The sequence below is a fragment of the Podarcis bocagei genome (assembly GCF_964188305.1).
Source record: "Podarcis bocagei genome assembly, chromosome: 5".
NCBI lineage: Eukaryota > Metazoa > Chordata > Lepidosauria > Squamata > Lacertidae > Podarcis > Podarcis bocagei.
The window spans coordinates 50,519,666-50,542,549 of NC_138129.1; the positions used below are offsets into that span (position 1 = coordinate 50,519,666).

The window sequence follows — 22,884 nt, forward strand, 5'->3', positions numbered from 1 at the left end:
CCAAGAACTAACTTAGTTGGTCCTATATTCCAAGGATGAGAAACCTCTGCCCACCCCACACCCCGATCCTGATGGGACTCCATCAGGTCCAGCCCATATGGCCAATAGTCAGAAGATTTGTAAGATATAGTCTACAATACATGGAAGGTGGGATGCCCTGAGAGCTATCAGCACCCACAAACTACAGTTCCCAATATTCTTTGCGGGAACTAAGCGGCATAATACAGTACTCCTTTGGATCTATCATGGGGGCTTAGTCAGTCTCCCCGCGCGCCCCTTAGTGGGAGATGGAGACGCGTCCCTTGACTACATTTCCCAGGGTGCCTTTCGAGCTCTCGTCAGTGGCCCGTGGAGAGGCGGAAGCTGGACGGGTTTCCGGTGCCTGTCTCTCCCCCCCTCCTCCGCCCAGCTCGTTCTCCTCCCGAGTCCGTGGCCGTTGAGGAGAGTGAGAGGTGCCGCCCGCCTCTCCCGTCCTGTCGCCGCCGCCGCTATGGGCTGTACGCTGAGCGCCGAGGACAAGGCGGCGGCCGAGCGGAGCCGCATGATAGACCGCAACCTGCGCGAAGACGGCGAGAAGGCGTCCAAGGAGGTGAAGCTGCTTCTTCTCGGTAAGGAAGCGGGCGAGGAGGGTGCGGCCGGGGCCTGCTCCGCCGGCGGCCCCGGGGTGGGGCGAGGGGCAGGGACGGGGCAGCCGGGCCCCGTGAGGAGAGGCCGAGGTGGCGATTCTCTCTTAACCGGGCGCTCCCCGTTGGTGGCCCGGGCTGGCCCTCCCGTGGCTCCCGGGCACGTCCCGCAGCTTACTCGCGAGCAAGAGGGAGCGAGGCGGCCCAGCCCAAGAGCTCCTCTTGGTCCAGCTGCCGCTTTCTGACCCAAAGGCCTTTCGTATGTTTTATTTTTTTAAGGCCCTAAGTAGTAAAAGTAAAAGTTCTGCAGGCTTAAGGCCAGAATCCCAGGAAGTCAGTCGCGACTAAACTTCGTGGGAGAAGATCCTAGGCCTTCCCCAATGATTTTTTTTTAAATAGAAACCTTCCGATTAGGTTTAAGGAACATTGAAGGATGATGGTTTTGAATAGTTGTACAGCTGCCCCCCCTCACCCACTTGCAGTAGACCTTGAGGAAGGAGAACGGTCTACCTTTCACATCACACAAAAAACTCCTTGCTGTTTGTGTTGATAAGGGTTTGTTCTGCATTTGTGTTTTAAAGATCCCTTTTCAGACCCTCCTCCAGGTTTTTACATTTGCAGAAGTACCTCTCTCAAAAAATGAAATGAGAGAGAAACAGATTCCTAGAACTAGTATGTAGGCAGCATCTGATGCCAAGTTCCTGCCTGCTCCTTTTGCTGCTTCTCTAGAAGCTTGGAGGAAGAAGCCCCTGATACCTTGGACAGCTTGCCCCTTTGCCATGAATGTGAGAAAGAGGGTTAGCCTCAAGCTGTTTGTCTTGTACGTATAGGGGACAGTGGAATGGTTTCTCTCTAGCAAAGAGCACAAGTATTACCTGTCTTCTGTTAGTGGCATGTGGCAAGTGTACTTGGTGTTCCTGGTCTTTTTCTAGACCCCCCCCCCTCTTTTCAGCCAGAACTTTTTCTCCTGAACTTTTTTTCCCCTGGCGGTGCATCTGAAGACCTATGTTAGATAACAAGTGGCAGAAGTTGAAATTGCATTGCCTTTTCATTTGTCAGTTTTAAGTCACTGAGGCCAGATGTCATTCACTTCAGTTCTTTATTTCATTAAATTAATGAATGTGGCCATTCATTTATTTAATTTCAGGCTTTTAAAATAAAGCAACCAAGAAAAAGTAACAAATGACCCAGTTCTTAAAGTACAAAATTTTAGATTTTCAAAAACCTAAAATAGAAATCACAGCAGGTGTGATAAACAAGAAATTAAAAATAAGCATTTTATAACTACAGGTAGCTTCCAAACAAAGTTTTCAAAAACTTGGTGATGAAGTTCCTTATCAGTGTTTTCTAAAGAAACAATGCTCATAGGATCAGATAGTGAATGACTGGAGGACAACAAAGCAGAAAGCGGAGGATAAGTTTTCTTAATTGAGAGAATATAAACCTGTTGGGGGGTGTTGACCTAGGAGTAGGTGTTTAGCTTAAAAACAACCATGATGTCCGGGATAAACAGCCATGTTTACAGATAATGGCAGATGATATGGTATAGTAGAGTACAATCCTAACCAATCCATGAAGAGTTTCTAAAGAGTTTGTTGGTTGGACAACTATGCTTTATTTATTACCACATTTTATTGTGTGTTCTAATGTCTTTGTTCTTAAAAAATGTTATTGTTTAATGCACTTTTATAGTTTAAGGTCCTAGTTGTACTGACAATGTTGCATTAATTAAAAATCATTTATTCGACTCCAAAGTCATGCATGTTGGGGTGGGTCGGTGGGAGAAACCCTTAATTAGACTGAGGTGGAAAGAGGTATTGGCCTCATTTGCACATAACACTAATTTAGCTTAGCACAAACTTAAGGGCTCCTGGAAAGGAGATTGTAGCTGCTTTGCTCCTCCCCTGTCATTTTCCTGCTGTGCTGCAATTGATTACAGCATATAGTTTATGCGTAGATAACTAAACAAGAAGCCTAGGTTCAGATGGCATGCTAAGTAAACCATGGCTTAGCTTAGTGCAGCAACAAAATGGCAAGGGAGGAGTTTGGCTTAGCATTGCATGTGAATCAGGCCATTGTGATCAAAGCCCACCAGAAGTCAATTGCAGTAGCAATGAAAATGCAAAATTCTGCATTAGGAAAGGTATTTTTAAAAAATCAGCTACAACTACAGTTAATGCTGTGCACTGTTGTAACCCACCCCATTTCAAAAAGGAAGCTTTAGAACTGGCAAAAACCAGAAAAGGATAATTTAAATTATCACAGTTATGAAATCTTTCCCACGAACACTGGCTTAATGAGAAAGATGGGGGCATAATAAAATTATTCAAAAACTACTAAAACAGGGATCAGAAATTTGTGCCCTTACAGATGTTGTTGGAGTACAACTCCCTTCAGCCCCAGCTAGCATGGTCAACAGTCCAACATCTTCTGGAGGACCACAGGTTGTCCATGCCTCCATTTAAGTTAGAAGAACTATGTCACACGGCCATGTCAGCATGTAGTGTTAAGCCATTAATTTAATGGTTTAGTAAACTATCCTGTGCCCAGCTGCATGCAGACCAACCACTCCTGCTTTGCTCTGCCCCTTTTTCTAGTGGAGAAAGAAACCATGAAGCATCCGGTTTAGCATTATGCTGAGCCTCTGCTCATGGATTGCTTCACCCCAACAAACTATGATTAGGAAGTCAGCATGATGAACACACACATAACTGAAATACTATGAATATTATGAGGCCTGAACCTGTATTTTCAATTGGGAGAATCATGATTTAAAACCCCCTTTGGGGGGCAATTTTATTACCATTGTGCCTTAGAAGAATTATCAACCTTTCTTTTTCTGCATTCGTTTTTTCTTTCCTTTTTGGCAGCATGGAATTTGGCAGCACACTTTCCCAAAGTTTAGTTCCACCAATCTTCATCCCAAGTTTTCTTGTTTAAGCTTGTTTGTCTGATAGATCAGTGGTATACCATTCTACTCAAACGTGAACTCTTCTGAGTTCAATAGGGCTTATTCACAGGTAGGTTTGTATAGAATTGCAGGCTAAAGAATGTAAGTTCACAAACTGGTTCATAGGACCCAAAATGCTTTCATGTTTTTATGCTGTACAGGGCTTGCATGTAACTGTGCATGGAAACAGTATTTTAAAAAAAATGCTGAAGGGAAAGGTGTGACTGCCTTGCAATGTATTCAGAAGAAAAGATAGAATTCCTAGTATCTGTAATAGAGCTTTACGCTAAACCACTTTGCTTATGGAGCACTCCTGCATTGATTGGGTTGAATGACTTCATAAATGGCTTTGATTCAATACTATTTTAAAACTAAAATTCCATTTGACAGTATGGCATAGTCTTAATTTGAAGGAGCTAGTCTTGATCAATCTACTTATAGGTTTATTACTGAACTTGGTGGGGTAAGTGTGCATGCACATGTGGGCAAATTCATTTCCTTGTATTACCAAAACAATACAACCAAAGGTTCATGGGTACATTAATTAGTGTCGGTCCACAGATGGTTTATGATTTGCAGAATACTCATTTTGTTTAATAAACATGATGGATTTAAAAGGGATATAAACAAATTCATGGCTGCTAGCCATGATGGCTATAAGATGCTTCCAGGATCAGAGGCTCCATGTCTTTGAATACCAGTTGCTAAGAAAAACGATAAAGTGTTCTGTATAGATGGTGCTATTGCCATGAAGGATATAGTAAAGCCTGCAGTGAAGGAATGATGAGCAAGGTAATTAGTTCACTTCACTTGACTGTGTGTTTATAATCACTGAAAATTCACATGCAAAAAGGAAATGGTTTTAGTTGCTGTTTTTAAGAAATCAGTGAACATAAAATGACTGGTGTTTACATAATGAAATATTCCTCGTATTCCTCAGTTAGTCATATAGGACTGATACACACATCTAATACTAAGCCATTGGCCATTAAACCATGGTTTTAACATTGCGTGTGAACCAGCAGCTTAACTATGGTTTGTTAACTGCCAGCAAGTCACACTATGAAGCCATGATTTGTTGACATGTTCTAACTTCAGCTTTGCATTGCATACTAACCAAGCACCCTTCCTTCAGTGTGGTTTGTTTGGCAAGTGTCTGAGGTGGGGTGGTCAAAGGCATGAGACAAGAGCAGCTGGAAAACAAAACAAACTTTGGAGAGTCGTGGTTTCTTTGTCTGTGGTTAACTTGTGGTTAACCCATGGTTTGTCAAGCCATGACTTTGATGTAGGCCGAACCTTCATTAATTTCATACATTTCTGGATAATAGTAAAGATTTCTTTTTCTGTATCATTTCAATATCCTAACAGTTTTGCACCCAGTCATGTAGGCTTCTTTGAGAAAGGCCCTCTTGCATCCTCTTCATCCTGATTTATTACACTATGCAATACTGTAACATTCACCAGCCTCCAGTTCAAAATGATACTGTATTCTTTTAGGAAGGTTTTTTCTTTATGTTGCTGTTCACAATGCCTGATACCTGTTGTATTTGTGTGTTGGTGGTCTTCAAACAGAGCTCCTCAGATGGAGTAGTAAAGTGTTCTGTACGTCCTTGGTGAGATTTACTTTTTTGTGCCGGGGGGGGGGGTATTCTGGAAGCAGTTACGTAAACTGTTGAATTGTGTGATCATAATTTCTCCTTCTTTCTCTCTGGTCATACAAAGGTCACTTACTTTTCCATAAACAATACTCTAGTCTGTCTCACAATAAGCGCAATTAGGCAAGTACAAAATTCACTTTCAACCGAAGTGTGAAGAAATTATTTGGCGTTTTACCAACAGTCAGCTACTAATAGATGTCTTTCAAGCTTCTGAAATACATAAATACTTAGTTGAGGAGGCAGCATTGTAGACACATTTTCAGTCCTTTGGCATTTGATCCTTAGTAACAGACCAGTTACTAAGGATAACTGCAAAAGATTTCAAGGATAAAAGGGATCTATACAACTGAGAATGCTGCTATTACCCCTCCTTTATCCTCCCCACATCTCTCGGCTCCAAACAACACTTCTATTGTTCCATTATTGTTTTGCCTCTAGGAAAAACACTTTAATGAAGGGCCACTCTATTTAGCTGACGTATAGCTCTTGCGTGATTTTCCTATTGCCGTAAATAGCTAAATTTACAGAAGTTGCATTGATCTGTCTACTCAAATAATGTATATTATTTGTCTGGTTCAGTATAACTTTTAGTTCACAAACCAGTTGAACCACAGTACAGTAAATAGGTTCTGTCTCCCTTCACTTCAGTGGGAATAATTGTACATAAATGGAATAATTCTGTGAATTTTCAGGCTGCTTCACATTTTATAAAATTAATGAATATACACTGTGGGGCCCTGTGACGTGTGAGGAATGGATGGCATTTTTTGACTGCAGGCACACACCATTGAGAGCTAGGGGGCATTTGTACCTGATTTTTGTGTGTGCCATGGCATAAGCCCCACAATCTACACAAATGATAAAAAGTGTGCATATTATAGTCATTGTGCGTACAAGTAGTATACTCAAAATGTACCTGCTAATTTTGTGCTGTGGCCTTGAGTAGTAATATTCTCTTTCACTGCAACTAAGTTTTCTTAAAAGAAGGGGAACCTAGCTAGGTAAAGCCTCTGTAGCAACATGAACCTCATTTAATTACTATTTCTATTAACTAAAGCTTTTTCCTCTTTAGAACAAGTTGACTGTTTGTAATTTTATTTCTTCTGTTTTGAGTTGGAACTTAAGGAAAAATGCCAGAACCACTCATGATGAAGCCACCTTGCATAATAAAACCCCAACTGCTGTATCTTCTCTGCAAAGTCACTTCCGAAGGAGTGACTGCAGTGAAGAAGCAGCTGCGGGGGTGGGGGGAGTCCTTAAACTTTCCACTTTCTGCTGGCTTTCTCTTGCAAAGCCCCACTCTCTGTCCTCCCCTGTCTGGGTCCCTGATGCATGTTTGCATCTTTTAGTCTTTTTAAAATATCTAAACCTAAAACATCTAAACTTTGCATGTTTAGTCTTTTAAAATATCTAAACCAGTTGTGGGAAAGCTTTGACTCTCTGTATGTTGCTGAACTATAATCCCATCAGTCCCACCAATCATGGTCAGTGGCCAGGGATGATGGGAGTTGTAGTTCAACAACATCTGGCTGGCTAAGGGTCTCACAAACCTAATCTAAACAAAGCACTTTTGTTCAGTTTGGGTGTCAGTGTATCTTTGGGATCCAATGCCATCTTGTTAAGTCATGAGTAGAATATGTTTGCTTGCTTTGACAATAGAAGGCCGCGTTTTAAAAATAAGAAATTAATGTGAAATGCACTACTGAAGCTATTGTAGTTTTTTCTGTACACTTCATGCTACCCAGTTCACCAGTAATTGTGGTCTTAAGACCTGGATCCTGAAAATTTGGACACTATGCTTACAGTATCCTTCCCTACTATTCCGTTCTGACTTCATTTGGCAGCACAACCCCAGTGTAAAGAAAATCCTGTTCTTCTTGTAGCAGAACTTAAAAGCAGCTTGGTATGTGATCTGCCACCTGAAAGGGAGTTAATATTTTAAACAGTATATTATTTCTACATGATTAGGAGTGGCTCAGAGGCATAGCAATTGAGAGTTGGCTCTAAGAAGCAAAAGCAGCTGCTGATGAAATACATGCAAGCTTCTCTTCCCATCCTGAGACTTTTATTTGGTTTGCGCAATACACTTTAGAGACAACCTTCTCGTCTTTGGGGGAAAGTAATTGCTAGGGTTATAGCCAAGGGATTTTGAAGTATGTAAACAAGTAGCAACATTCAATTTATAAACACATAAGAAGCTGCCTTATACTAAGCCAGACTATTGAGCTATCCTACTCAGTATTATCCACCGCGTATAGAAGCAGTTCTCTAGGATTTCTGATAAGGGTCTCTCCTCCAGTCCTACCTGGAGATGTAGAATTTAATTTAGGACCTTCTGCATGTGAAGCAGTTGCTCTGCCAATGATTTATGACCCTTCTTTGAAATCTTGGGGAATTTGTGTTTCATAGTTCAGTACTAACCATGCAAAAATTAGGTAATTAATTTAGAAACTCAAAACTTCAGTATATGCTGCTGCGGGCTTTGGGCATACATTTGTGTTGTCACATGTACACACAAAAGGAAGTATGTGCTTAAGTGTTTTATACACATAATTATTTGGACTTTATGTTTCTGACAGTCTTTGAGAGATCAGTAGTGTTTTGCTGCAAGAAGTATGAGAAACATTTATAAGTAGGTGATGGGTAATCCTGTATACATATGTAGGTATCCCAGTTATTTGTATAAAGAATGCAGATGTTCATTTTGTAAATCCTGACTTCCAATGAGGCTTAAACTGCCAAAGATCACTTGCAGCTGTTGCTAAGAGGCATGGGAATTAAATTGTATGTAGTGTACTGGTGCATGGAGGCTTCTGGAACAGACGGTAGTTGATATAGAAAAATAGTTAAATTTTCAACTCACTCACCAAGATTCTGCTTTCTCAATTTCCACATCAAATTAAAACAGGTTTGCTTATTTTTGTTTTATAGGTGCTGGAGAATCTGGTAAAAGCACCATTGTGAAACAGATGAAGTAAGTAAAGCGGCATATCTTTTAGATCGGTAGCTAATCCAATTATACTGCAGACATTGCCTGCACATGGAGGATCTTCGCAGGGTTTGAAAGAGCTCTGCCATGAAGGCAGTATGAGGGGACATCTGGGGACTTGAAAGTTTGTATGCTGCTCCTTTTCTTGTCACATTGTGCTGTTTGTGCAGATGTCTTATTGGGCGGGGGGCTGTGAGATTACAAAGCTATTGAGTCCTGCCATGATCCTCTCTTTGTGCTTTGCCCATGGTGCTAGTGAAGTATGCTAATGTGCTATTGCACAAGTAGATCATACTTCTGCTTGGGCAAGGGAGTGGGGTTCCCCGAACTTTTTGCTAGTTCATCCTTCCTGCTGCAGGCCCTGCTCCACATCCCACCTCATTCCGGAGGATTTCCCAATCCCAGGGGACAGTTTTTGAGAGGACAGAGGGACTGCAGGGGAAACAAGAGGCAAGAAAGCCCCATTATCTTGGCAGTAGTTAAACTACAACCCAATATGTTTAGGTATATGTAAGGAATAAAATTTTATTTGTTACTGTTTTGTCCTGCCCTTTCTCAATGAGGGGATGTATGGTTCTCTTCCCCCTTTCTCATCATTATAACAACTCTGTGAGGTGGGTTAGTCTGACTGACAGTGACTGGCTCAGTACTTACTTAGCCTAATGGCTGAATGGGGATTTCCTCACTCTGGGCAAAGCACCAACTGGTTAGTATTTCTTTCCTTTTCAGAATCATTCATGAGGATGGCTATTCAGAGGAAGAATGCAGACAGTATAAAGTGGTTGTCTACAGCAATACTATCCAATCCATCATTGCAATAATAAGAGCAATGGGAAGACTAAAGATAGACTTTGGTGAAGTTGCCAGAGCTGTAAGTGTATTGTATTGATTTAACATTACTACTGATTTAGTAGTAATGATAATAAAGTGCTTGTCTATTAAACTGGTGGTGGAAATACCACTACCATCTTGTGTTTATGTGTATACATTTGATCAAAAAATGTGAGGAGTTGGTAAACTGTGTTCTTGTTGTTTTGATGTTATTGTAACGTTGCCAGTTGATGTGAACCTGACAGTGCACTAAGATCTTTGAGGGCTTTCTCTGGACTCCTCTGCTTTCAGATGATTGGGTGGTGGGTGGTAACTGGGAAGCAGGTCTTTTTATGCTTAGGAGTGCTGTTGTGTATTTTGTCTTTTCAGCTCCAAGCATTGACTCCGCCCCCCTCAAGCTCTTAATTAACTTTTAGATGCATTCTGTTCTAGTTCGAAATCTCTGTTAAAATGTGGATTTGTTTGCTCTATGCTGTTTTATAGCTATTACAGTTTTTAATGGTTTTTATGTTACTAGTAGTCTTATGTAAGCTTCCCAGGACATGTAAACATTGAAGGGTAGGGTACAAATCCCTTAAATAAATAAGTGCTGTCAACCTCTGAGAATGTTCTTTTGTGATCTCTTAAACAGCTCAAGACATGTTAGACAAATTTGTAGCTTCTGCCACTGTGCTTCTTTAATTAATCCATCAGTACTGTTTTGTATACTTAAGTAGGAGAACACCTTGCTGAAACTGTCCATCTTCCTGTATATCAGTCATTTTTCCCATTTAAATTATTATTATTTCAATTTTTTAGTTGCTTTATCTTGCCCAAGGCAACCCAAAGCAGCTTACAACCAACCACATGTAGTGTGTGCTCCCAGTTACTCATTTTAGTCATGGCTTGAAGTTTCTTGCACCTAACGCCATAGAAGATATAAGACTTGGGAAAGGTGAACATGATTTGATTGGACTATTTAGGAACTGGAGCTCTCCCATACTTGCATTAAAACTTTAATTATCCACGATTTAAAAAACTAGTTTGGTATGCAGTGTTGATGAGCATCTATTTCAAAAATTTCAACTTCCTTTCCCTAATTTGACGCTACATTTCTTGTATTTGCAGATATTTGTTTTGCTTAAATTGTTCTTTTTCCAGCTTAAGACAGTGCTCAGCTACTAATTTTGCAGCTATAAAACTTTTTAATTCATAAGAATAAGCTTTAATTATTTCTTTGGCTCTTGCCATTCTTATCACAATGTGTTTCATAGCTGAGTAGTACTATTTAAAGTAGTCCACAGAAGCTTATGCCATAGGGCAACATCCAGTTGTGTCTGTAGAACAGACTTCCACTCATGCAATGGGGCTTCCTCTTCTCCCTCTTGTAGTCTCCCATTGCAGATCTGCTTTGGAGGGTTGTGGGGCACAGAGAGCTCCAGAGGGGAGGAAAAGAAGAGGAGGTCCAATTGTATGAGCAGGTCTGCTTGTGCAACAGTGGATATCTCCAATAATAAATAAGGTGTCCCAAACCTCTTTATCGGATGAGCTTGTTTCCCAACTGTCGTATCAGACTGCAATATGCCTTCATTTTTGGTAGTTCTGATCAGCATAGCTGATTCTTTGAATTCTAGTTGTGATGCACATCAAATAATGGTTTGTGCAATTAGCAGTTGGTCGTTTAGAAGTAACATTTCAGAGAAGGAAACAGTCTGCTGCTGGTGGGTAGTAGGTAATCAACCATACCATTGTAAACTCGCATTGAAACACTTCCCCTAATGTTGGTTGTTAAGCATATGTTATTATACTGCACATGATAACAGCAGTGTTTAATTTGCCTTCTTCTGCAGGATGATGCCCGTCAGTTGTTTGTACTAGCTGGAAGTGCAGAGGAGGGAGTCATGACTCCTGAACTGGCAGGCGTGATTAAGCGGTTATGGAGAGATCCTGGGGTCCAAGCATGCTTCAGCAGATCAAGGGAATATCAGCTTAATGATTCTGCATCCTAGTAAGAAACTTTTTATAGATTTTAAGCACTTTCACAGATAAACTCATGTTCTTTTAACTACCCACATAGGTGCTATACTTGTTTTGTCAGAACTGTTGTTTATTTTTCAGAGTTCTGGCAAGAGCGATGAATGCTCCCAAATACTTTCTGTGGTATTTCTCAAAAGGCTTTGGGGAAACTTAATGTGAGGATGTTAAAATGCATTTCAGAAAAATTCCTTAAGCCTGACAAACTGGACAGTGAACAGTTAATGAAGGCTTGGCTTTGAAGATTCCATCGATTATGCTTAATTGATCAAAGCGAGTTCTGTGGGTCAAAGGAAAGGGTGGAGCCATCAGTCCCAACACCACTTACTTTTCTTGTCTATGGTATACTGGACGCTTGGCAACCTGACTTTAATGGGATTCTTGAGGTCTCCTTCTCTAAAACAGTGGTACTAATCTTTTTCATTTTGACAAAAATGTCATCTCCCCAATTCTCAGTGTTTATTTTGTCTTGTCTGAACTTGGGAAAGGACTGTAGCTTGGTGGTAGAGCATCTACTTTGTATGCGGAAAGTCCCAGGTTCAGTCCTGGGCATCTTCAGGTAGGACTGGGAAAGACTGTGGCCTGTCATTTGTTTAAACTTAGTCACTGAGAACAATTGAGGAGTGGCAACAGTCCTTTGGACACTGCATGAACCTATTATTTCTTTCCAGAACTGCATGAACCTATTATTTTATTTCAGAAGTGCTTAATATTCTCAGGGTATAGGTGTTTGCAACACTTCCTGGAGACTTTTTCTGCATTTACAGTGGACCCTGCATATATGAACTTAATTCGTTCTGGGGGTCCATTCACACCCCAAAAATAACGTAAATAGAGGTGTGCTTCTGCACGTGCGGCAAAACCCGGAAGTATACACTTCCAGGTTTGCCCTGGCCGTAACCCAAAGATTTCGCATCCAGGGGAATATGTAAGTAGAGGGATGACTATTTAGCTTGAAGTCACAATAAAAGAAGCCATTTATACCCATAACAGCAGTATGAAGCTGGCTATGATTATAGGACACAAGTATCATTCTTGAATGGTTTTTCTTGGCATTGCTGTGCCCCCTTTTTTTGTAGAACAATGGTTTTATTTGCATTTTCCAGTAATTTAAACCAAGATATTCTTAAGAACCTGTGGATTATCTATTTTGAGATAGATTTTTTTTTTTTACACCAATGTATGCAGCATATCATGCAGCATATCATCCTTGCTGGTTGATAACTTGCCGAACCAAGTCTTTGTACTACCAGATAAGGTAGATCTAAACCAGCTTTACTTCTTCAGAGCTTGCTGCTGAAACGTGACTATACTGTATACAGATGACTAACCTGCATGGAAAGAGAGAATATCATCTGTTTAAATAATTCACTGCTTCTTGTTTTCAAATGAAGGTCTTAACTGTTTTCAGGACTTGAAGTAGCTCTTGTATTCTTTTGGCAGCATTTTACACTACAGCCAGTTGCTTGGAGTTTTCATTTAATCCACTCACATTTTGGTTTTAGTTTCAGGTTGCTTTTCCATTGCCTAATCTAAAAGCAGGACAACACGCTCTTCCTTCTAGTGTGGGCAGAAAAGTGAGGTATAAATGAATGTAATAATAAATAAAGTTATAGTACTGTTTCACATAGCTGTAGTTTAAGTATAGCATAGAAGGTCACAAGATCTTTGTTTCCCAGCAGAAGTATTTTTATTACAAGAAGCTGAGATCATAAACTTTGCCCTCCCTAGGTAATTTGTTAACATCAAACCCTAATCAGGAATCTGCTTCAGCAAAGGAATAGCATCTCAAGACAGTAATTATACTCTATGAGTTACTTTTAAGTCATCTTACTGCTTTGTGAGACTTTATAGAACCAAATGAAACTGGGCTCTCTGTTAAAAGGTTCAGCTGTAAAATACAGTTAAGTGGCAGTGCAGAATAAGGCTGCCCTCCCTTCTGCTGCAGGAGAAAACTAAGCTGGAGCCAGAGTACTATATAGTAACTAATGTGTTGGATATGGATGTGGATAACCCAGATTCAAACCTTGTTTAACTGATAAAGCTCATGGTACCCTTAGGGCAAGCTACTGTATTTCATCCTTGGTTCCAGCACATTGTGATTTTCAAGACAGTGTCTGTTGGTTCTTTATGCATATTTGGAAGTAAGTAAAGTCATAGATACTTGTAAAAGGAAACCATGGGGAATAGGAGCATTACCGAATAATACCTAATAATATAGTGCAAGCTTCCCTAACCAGCTGCCCGCCATACCTTTTGTACTACACCACTCATCACCCTGAGCCTGCACACTTTTTAGTGCAAAATATCTGTAGGGCACCATGTTGGGGAAGACTGACAGAGGAAATCTCCTAAGATTTCAAGTACTGTATATAGTCATCACTCCTTGCAACAACCCTTTTAATGTAGACCTGTTACTGAGTGGGGATCTGTGAGGTTGGGGGATAGTGGCTTGCCTGAAGTTAACCAGCAAGTTAGTGACTGAGCTAAGATTTTAATTGGCAACATAGACATAGTCTCATCACTCACTTTTCTTAACTGCTGCATTACACACAACTCCTTCCTACTGATCTCCATGAAGTTTCTCTCATCACTCAGGCAATGATACATACCTCAAGCTTGCAATCTTACCAATCTATAGTGCATACTCTTCAATTTGTTTCTTGTATTTCTCCCCTTTGCCTGCCAGTATAGAGGTAACTATCAATTCTTTCTACATTGCATTTCCTACATGTATATCTTATAACTCTTTTTTTTTAATGTTTCAAGTAAGCACCATTTATATAAATGTTCTTTATTGAATAACTTAAGCAAAAAGACAGGACCTTGCCTTAAGGAGTTTACATTTTCATCATCATATTAGGGACTACTTTGGCTCAAGCTATTATATTTACTGATTGCTGTAAAACTCGAGAATTTATAGTGTGAACATTGCTACTGTAATGATGTTTTGGAAAGCATTAAGCCTGTATCTTAAAACTACATTTTAAGGCAGCTCTTAATGTAGCTCTCTCATAAAGAACCCAAAATATATCCATTGGCTCCAGTTTCAGCTGAGGTTGCAAACTTAAGTAACTTTGTTAACATGGAATAAATTTCAAAAGTTAGATCCAGTAAAGCGAGTGCTTAACTGGCTTCGGGTAATCTACAGTCATGACAGTCATAACACCCTGGAAGAAGAAGAAGAAAAATAACATTGCAGAAGAATTTTTGATTTTTCTCTAGATGAGAATAAGGCATAGAAGAAGAATATAGGAGTCGTGCACAAAAATTGTGTCTTAGTCCAAGAGAGTGGATAAAAATGTATTTATTTCCTTTCTCTGTCTCTCTTTCCCCTTTAGCTACCTTAATGACTTGGACAGAATATCCCAGCAAAGTTACATTCCAACTCAGCAAGATGTTCTACGGACCAGAGTGAAAACGACAGGCATTGTAGAAACACACTTCACTTTCAAGGACTTGTATTTCAAGTGAGTTACATTGTGGGTTGTAGGGTCCCACTTACATATTACTATCACTCCACTGTTCTTTGGGTTGTGGTGTAAAATTTACGACTTTTCCATATGCTCATGTTGTGCAGGCTTCATTTCGCTCCGGCTTCGCACAGTGTAAAATCTCTGTCCTTCAATTCTGTTCTTGCTGGAGATTTTTGGTATCAGTTCACTTTTTTATTTTCATTGTTTTGTTCTTTTCAGCTGCTTTTATGTTGGGATCACAGACACAGGTACTGAACCCTTCCTTTACAGGAGCATATATACTAAAAAGGATACTGACTACTGTTTTACATTATTTGTTGAAAGCCCCACCATACCAATGTTCCAATTTGCCACATGTTTATTTTCCCGTGTTGCAGTTGGAGCTGAAATTAACATGGCTTTGTGAAATGTGCATGGCTTTTTCAGCAAAACTGTGTAGAGAGAGTACTAACCAGTCAGTAGAACAGAACATTGGCCGGAAGCATGCACATGTGTTTAAATGCTTGCCATTTATAGAGCTTGATGTAGGACAGGGGATGTGTATTTCCCCCTGGAATACATACGTAGTGATTTGAGACTTGCAACCCATGAACCTCAATGTAGCTTCCCACCATCTTTATTGATTGCCTCTACAGGGATTGCCATATGCTCTTTAAATGCAGCCTTTAAAGTCCCTTGGCTCTGTTTTGACTATAACTTCCATCAAGTCCCATTTCTCTGTAAAATATAGTGCCATGCAGAATAAGCGGGACTAGTAAGAGCTCACATCCCTCATGCTGCAAGATGCCACCATGTTTTTTGGTAGAGTGGGGGCCTTGCTACAGAGGTCATGGAACTCAGAGAAATGTTAGATACTCTGTCTGAGGTTTAAAGGAGGAAAGTGTAAGGAGCCCTGCTCTATGAACACATATCCACCTTAACAGAATGGGCCTGACCTAGGCAGTATCCCTTTAAGTATGAATTCTTCCCTTTTGCCTCCTATCCTTCATGCCAGCCATAAGGATGCGTTGAAACCCAATATTCCTCTACCTGCCACTGTGCTATTAGAGAAATGCTCATTTCTGATCATATGCTCCACCATAGCCTAGTTACAGTGCTTTATCTTGATAGATGGTAATAATAATATTATTAATAATGTTTTAATAAATAATTTTATATATGGCAAAATGAGTTACTACCTTTGCTTGGATTTCTGCTGACAAGGCTCACTTGCACATGTCTTTTAATTGCACTCCAGTTGGTTGGGATAATGTTTAAGAATATTTTTGTGTTTATTTTATAAATGCACAGCAAAAACAAAAAACAAACCCAAGGAAGTTAGGATTGGGTGAATGTCATGTTAAGTTTGGTTCTGGACATCAAATCACAGAATGGCCTTTGGAAAATTATCATTGATGAGCTTGTGTTCTGTATATGTAAAGTGGAAATAATGAACCCCATATATAGAGAGGATGAATGAGAAAAACTCCGTAATATATATATATGCTGTATTAGATGAGTGTGACATAACTAGTGGATCAAATCTGCTTCTCTGCGCTCTGGTTAGGTAATTGGGCCTTGAACTTGGGCAGTTCAACACCTCCCTTCCCTTCTCTTAACGTTATCTCAAGTCTTTCCTCATATGTAGAACTGGACTATACCAGCAGTTGTTACTACAGTTTTTAAGTTTGTTTAAATTATTAACTTAAATTATTAAATTATTAAGTTTGTTTAAATTATTAAATAAATCATTTTTGGAGCTCCTTGGCTTCTCACCTTTCCAGTATATGAATTAGTTGCCCAAAATTGCTTTGGTATGTAGTACAGTGGTGCCCCGCAAGACGAAATTAATTCGTTCCGCAATTTTTGCCGCCGTCTAGCGAATTTTCCGTCTTGCGAAGCACGGTTTAAACGGCTTAACAAAGTCGCAAGACGTTTTCGTCTTGCGAAGCAAGCCCATAGGGAAATTCGTCTTGCGAGGCAAATCGCGGACGAAAAAACCTTTCGTCTAGCGAGTTTTTTGTCTTGCGAGGCATTCGTCTTGCGAGGTACCACTGTATCCAAGATCAGATGTAATGATAATTAACAAAATGCTGTAAATCGTGGCACAGCTTGATAGCACGTTCTGCCTATTAAACTACCAGTTAAAGAAGGGTGTGAGTATTTTAAGACTTTTTCTAAAGCAGCATATCATTTTCTGTCTTGCCCTATTTACACCTTTGCCAGAGGGCCTAACCAAGTTGGGAGGCAGCCTTGTTGGCTGTATGAATGTAGGTCAGGGTAGCCAACATAGTGCCCTCCAGCTGTTGGACTATAATCCTTGACCATTGCCCATACTGTTGGGCTGGTGAAAGTTGAAGTCCCAACAACATCTGGAGGCTGGCCACCTCAATGTAGGTAAGGCAGTAAAAGCTGTCAAGAGCACAGCCATAAGAACAAAGAAGACTCAGTAGGACTTCTGTATCCATTCCTGCAGTGGACTTTTTGTCTACTAAATAATCTCATGCAAAAGCTGATAGGATGGGTGGAAGGCAGATTCTCTCTCTCTCTCTCTCTCTCTCTCTCTGTCTCTCTCTCTCTCTCTCTCTCTCTCTCTCTCTCTCTCTGTGTGTGTGTGTGTGTGTGTGTGTGTATCTAATTCTATCCTGCTAGATGCAGAACTTCAGTCACAGAAAGGGAGAGTTTAACCTAGTCTTAAGGAATTCCTGATGCACTATGTGGACACAACAGCGTGTATGTTGTTTAAGTAGGTTCCTCATTTAAGCTAGCTAGTCTTAATGTGTCTGATTGGTTTGTTGTGCCGTTCAGCTAAACATAAAATAAGACCATATTACCCTTTAGGGGAAATTTAACTAGAAACTAGCAACACCTTGCACTATGGTGTTATGGCTTGTAAATGTTTGCTGCTGGTTAGCTTTCCCACAGGAAACCACTTTGTAAGTGCATTGACCATTCTGCAACAGGAGGTTGTGTAATCAGCCGTTGTTGTTCAGCAGCCGCCAAACAAAATGCTGTTCCCAAGCAGCAGAAGATGATAAACATTGTATGCTAGCATAACATTCAGGTTCTGTGTTGAGCAAGCTTACCCACCTGTGTGATATGTCAAGAGAGATGTCCTTATGTTTTTCTGTGGCATTTCCTCCTTTCTATGCCACCTTTCTTTCCAAAAGGAAATCATTGTGCTGAATATGGGGTAAATTGTTATAGTCTACTGTTGGAGAATATGAATTCACATTGCAAAAGTGAGATTTTGCTAAAAAAAAATTGGTTCTTTCTCCAGCTGTTAGAGGCAGGATAATTTAATACTTCAAGGTAAATATTGCCTTCCCCTTACAGAAGTAGGCAGGTCCCTCTTCCCAGTCCACTTACCTTGAATACTTGATAAAATGCACATTGCTGCTATCATGATCCTGTTATTTCATGTGACTCTTAGATTTCCTGGATCAAATGCCCATTCAGTCTCTACCAAGAGATGCTAATCTTGTTCTTACAGCAGTCCAATGAAGTACTATGCTCAATAGACTTCACTGGAAATTATCTGGAGTTACGCATATTGTTCAAAGTGTATAAACAAATAATGTTTTCCCTGGACTGTTAACTACTTAAATATTTCTCAAGATTACTAAATTATACCATATGTTAGCAGTTTATCAGCCTCTGAAATAACATGTTTCTGCTAAAGCAGATTGATAACACTGCTGAATCCTACCCCATGTCAAAATCATTTTCTCTTATTTCCCAACTTGACTCCCACTCATTAACCTGAAGTGGTAAGGAAACCATGATATGTGGTGACTAGTGCTGACAATTTCACATGATCAAATTATTAGGAGATCCATAATTATCATAACTGAACATACTCTTATCTTCTTGGGCTTTGACTTTGAGAGCATGAGTTTGCCAGTAGAGGTAATACTAAGCGGAGGAGGAAGATAGTGTATTGTGGGAGCTCTGCATTCATGCAAGCAGGCTTGTTGTAGAAGTACTTGGCCTAGTAGTCTCAATGACTCATCTGTCTTTTAGTGATTATTAGAAACCCCCTTATTATAAGTTTTTGCTAGGATCAGCATGTTTCAATTCTTCAGTAAAACAGTGTTAGAGCAGCATAGGTTATGCTAGTGGCAAAGGCTCATTCAGCTTTGTAACAACCCTGTGGTGTGCTTTTGACAACACTATACACTGCACTGTAATTTATGGCATAATGTAGCATAATAATAAAAGCAATTTCTCTTTCTGCCAGGATGTTTGACGTTGGTGGCCAGCGTTCAGAACGTAAGAAATGGATCCACTGCTTTGAAGGCGTAACAGCAATTATATTCTGCGTAGCTCTCAGTGATTATGACCTTGTTCTTGCTGAGGACGAAGAAATGGTAGGTTGCCATAGAGTTAAATGTTGGTTACATGCTGCATTACGTAAACTGTGGTGGAAATTGACTTTAAGCTTTATGTAGTTTGTTTAGGACAACTTAATTTAAATAGCTTGTGTTTTGAAAATTACTAAGGCATAGAAGCAAACATTTCTTGTCTCCTCAAATTTCCTGCAGTGAGCGCTGGCAGCAGCACTAATTGGCAGGCTGTGTTCAATAAAATCTTCTTTGCTCCCACCCCCCACCACTGAATCTGAAAACTACAGTAGTTCTTAGCTGTGAAGGAAATAAAGCATCTGGGTGAATTTTTGTGAAACTTTATGTAATTGTGATAACTGAAAAGTCTTTTTGTGACCCATTTTTGCCAAAGTTTAGGAATTCTGATACTTGCCCAAATGATTACTAGTACTTTCTTATCTGAGAATCAGCTTTGACTAAATCACATTATTTGCACTAGTAGCTTTGTTTTCATTAGTGATTATGCAAAGTTGCTGGGGTATTACCTTTTCAACGAGATGTTTTCCTCCTCCCAGAATCGTATGCATGAGAGTATGAAACTCTTTGACAGCATTTGTAACAACAAGTGGTTCACAGACACATCAATCATTCTTTTCCTAAACAAGAAAGATCTGTTTGAGGAAAAGATAAGGAGGAGTCCACTAACAATTTGCTACCCGGAATACCCAGGTAAGGTAAAAAAATAATGGGGAAAATAGGATGAAAACAGCTTGTTGCTTTTGGTTTAATGTGTATTTGTGACCTCAGTATATGTACATAATATTTTTCTTTGTCCCATCATCTATCCAACCTTTTAAAAAATATAGATCCCTGTCTGATAATGTTCCTGCTAGATGAAAACAGATATGTTAGCATTAGCTTGGCTCTGTTTACTTATTGTCATGCTGGCTTGAATACTTAATGTTCTCTCTTAAAGCCCAAGGTTGAATTTTCTGATGGAAGGAGACACCTAGACATTTCCCCCCAAATTGAGTCCTTTCACTATGTGTGATATGAAAGTGGTGGTTTCTCTCAGCATTAAAATTAGATTTTTATAATCCTAGTTCTGAAACTGATGCCCTATCACCAACAATTTATTATGGCCTTCATTGTGAGTTCTGTTGCCCAAACTTTCAAAATTTGTAGCGCAGTGTAGTCTCCCCTCACTGCTTTGTTGTGTCCTATTTCCACAGAATTTTTTCCTATGAATAAGCAAGTCATGATAGTCCCAACAGCTGCAAATTACTGCTTCATGACTGTTTGCTGTTTTCCTCATAGAGGGGTCCAAAAATTGTATCTTGGCTTTGTAGCCAACTATTATGCTGCTGTTACCACATGGTTCTGCCTCTAGCTGTAATGATGAAGTCTAGACCAATCAGAAATGATCAGACTGTGTGAGATATATGGATAGGCCTTTTAGTCAAACACTCTTAAAAGATGAATCATGCTTCTTACAGGGAATAAATAAGCAGTCAAAACCCAAGCCACAGCTTTAGGTGCAAAGTACTGTCATTCATGACACCTGTTTATGTTCTCTTTCAATTGAAACTGGTAGTTCTTAAGCGTCTTGGGTTTTATAAAGTATTAGAGCTTTTTAATTTTAAAAAAATCATTACTTTAAAAACAAAAAGAGGGGGGAGCTAATAGCTAGTTTAAAAACGAGTGTAAAATAATTTATTACAAAAACCAAGAAAGAAATAGGTTTTCAAGAACAATGAGAGTTCTGTGGCACCCAAGTACCACATTTTTTAAAGCGTTTTCATAAACACAATTTTAAAACATGGATAGAAGGGTCTCATACCTCAGTTGCAGAGTGTATATTTTGCATGCATGAGGTCTGAGGACCAGTCCCTGGCATTTGTAGCTAAAGAGATACCTGATAGCCAAACTTAGCTGAAGGAAAGCTGTTACCAGACAAAGGAAATGGTATTGGATTAGATAAATTAGATAGTCTGCTCACTATAAGCAGCTTCATATATTCATACATTGGAGGCTGCAATCTTGTACTCAATCTGTTTCAATTTAGTACTTCGCTAATGGCACCCAGTGACTGCAGCACTATTTGCACTAAAAAAGCAAAGAAGTAAATGGTAAAGATTTCTGATCACAAAAGATTCGCATATGCCCTGTTTGGGGAAATGGAGCTGTGATTGTGTTTCTTTAAAATGAACTACTTATTTTGTGATTGCTTCATCTAAGAGGTGTAGACACAGTTTCCTAAGTCTAGATGCATTTCTTTAGCCTAAAATGATGGCAAAGTATGATGACTGGAAACAGTTACCGTATTTTTCGCTCCATTGGACACAGTTTTTCCCCTCCAAAAATTGAGGGGAAATGTGTGTGCGTCCTATGGAGCGAATGCAGGCTTGTGCCATAGCCCCGCGCAACCCCTCCCGCAGGAAGAGGCTGCACGGGGCTATGGCTTCTTTAGCTCCACGCAGCCTCTCCCGGCAGGGAGGGATTGCGTGGTGCTAAAGAGGAAGCCAAAGCAGCCAGCGTGATCCATCGCGCTCACTGCCTTGGCTTGTGCCATAGCCGCGCACAACCCCTCCGGCAGGGAGAGGTTGTGCGCAGCTTGTACGCTGTTCTTTGGGGCTGGGGGGGGGGGAGATTTTTATTACTGATTTCCCCGTCTAAAAACTTGGTGTGCCCTATGGTCCAGTGCGCCCTGTGGTGTGAAAAATACGGTACTTTTCTTTTCAAAGACTTGTAAAGTCAATTGCAAGTCCTTAAAATGGTGTTAGTTAGTAGAAGTTGTCATTTCCCCCCTCCAGGTTCTAATACATATGAAGAGGCAGCTGCATACATTCAGTGCCAGTTTGAAGACCTGAACCGAAGAAAAGACACCAAGGAAATTTACACCCATTTCACCTGTGCCACTGACACAAAGAATGTGCAATTTGTTTTTGATGCTGTTACAGATGTTATAATTAAAAACAACCTGAAAGAATGTGGACTCTACTAAAAAGAGAGCGTAACAGTGAAATGTAAGTTTATGAACTTTGTAGTCTTTTCTGAGCTTTAGCATTGCCTAAACAGCTGCCTGGCTATAACATGAACTTCACCTAATGAAATAAAATTATTTCCATTTCAGGATGTTGCGTTTTAAGAACTGGACTGTTTATTTGCTGCCTTGTGGGACAGCTGCAAGCATGAACAGGACCGGGGAATGAAAACAGCATGCAAAAATCCTTGCATTCTTTAGCACAATCTTCTGTACTAGGGACCTTTTTATTGATATGGGATGCGGAAGTTAAAATTCCAAAAATGGAACTACTGTTAAGTGTAATTTTTTTTTAAATCATCCAGGCATCATATGGATTGCATAGTCTCAAATGTGTACAGCTGTTACGAAGTTGAGATCCCAGACCTTCAATATGTAGCTTTCTTTCTTTAATAAGCCACCGCTGCTCTGTTTTTAAGGTTTTTCCATCAAAACTATATATTTACTAAATTTTATTTCCTTATTTGCAAACAGACTTGTTTTTTTTTAAAAAAAAAAACACTTAACTATGCACATGATTGTGACCAGATCACGCAGAAAGTATTCCTCTTAGCAGGAACCTTTTGTTTTTAAAACTTGGTATGGTCAGAACTTGATATACAGTAACTGCAACTACTTAAAAGGGCCTTAGGATTCTTATGGCTAAAGCAATGGCTTCTTCTAATGTATAATGTTATGAGTCTGCTACAAGCACTGTAAGGTGCTCCCACCCCCGAAAGAGAGATTTCCTGTAGCAGGGTGACAAGTCTTGTCAGACTTAATGGCTGGGGGAGGGGGTTAGCCTGGTTTATGCTGATTACCAAATCACTGAGTGTGCTACTAATGTAGCAGATGGAAATCTTCTTACATGAAATGCCTGAATTGGCTTCTAGGTAGAAAGGTGAGTTGTAAAATTACAAACTGCAGGGGGTGGGGAGAGAGTGCTACTACAAAGCTACTTAATCAACCACTTAATTGTTTGTGTGTGTGTTTGGTCTTAAACCAGTGGGGAGTTTTG

General features: G+C 40.0%; 1 protein-coding gene across 1 annotated transcript; it reads left to right on the forward strand.

Moving 5' to 3' along the window:
- The first annotated feature begins 395 nt into the window (after positions 1-395).
- Positions 396-22,370, forward strand: GNAI3 (G protein subunit alpha i3). The gene is made up of 9 exons (XM_081194218.1): positions 396-608; positions 8,163-8,205; positions 8,950-9,091; positions 10,881-11,038; positions 14,406-14,534; positions 18,760-18,889; positions 19,420-19,573; positions 21,658-21,870; positions 21,978-22,370. The coding sequence occupies exons 1-8, from the start codon at positions 491-493 to the stop codon at positions 21,846-21,848; spliced, it is 1,065 nt and encodes a 354-aa protein (XP_081050344.1). The 5' UTR covers positions 396-490; the 3' UTR covers positions 21,849-21,870; positions 21,978-22,370.
- The last annotated feature ends 514 nt before the right edge of the window (positions 22,371-22,884 follow it).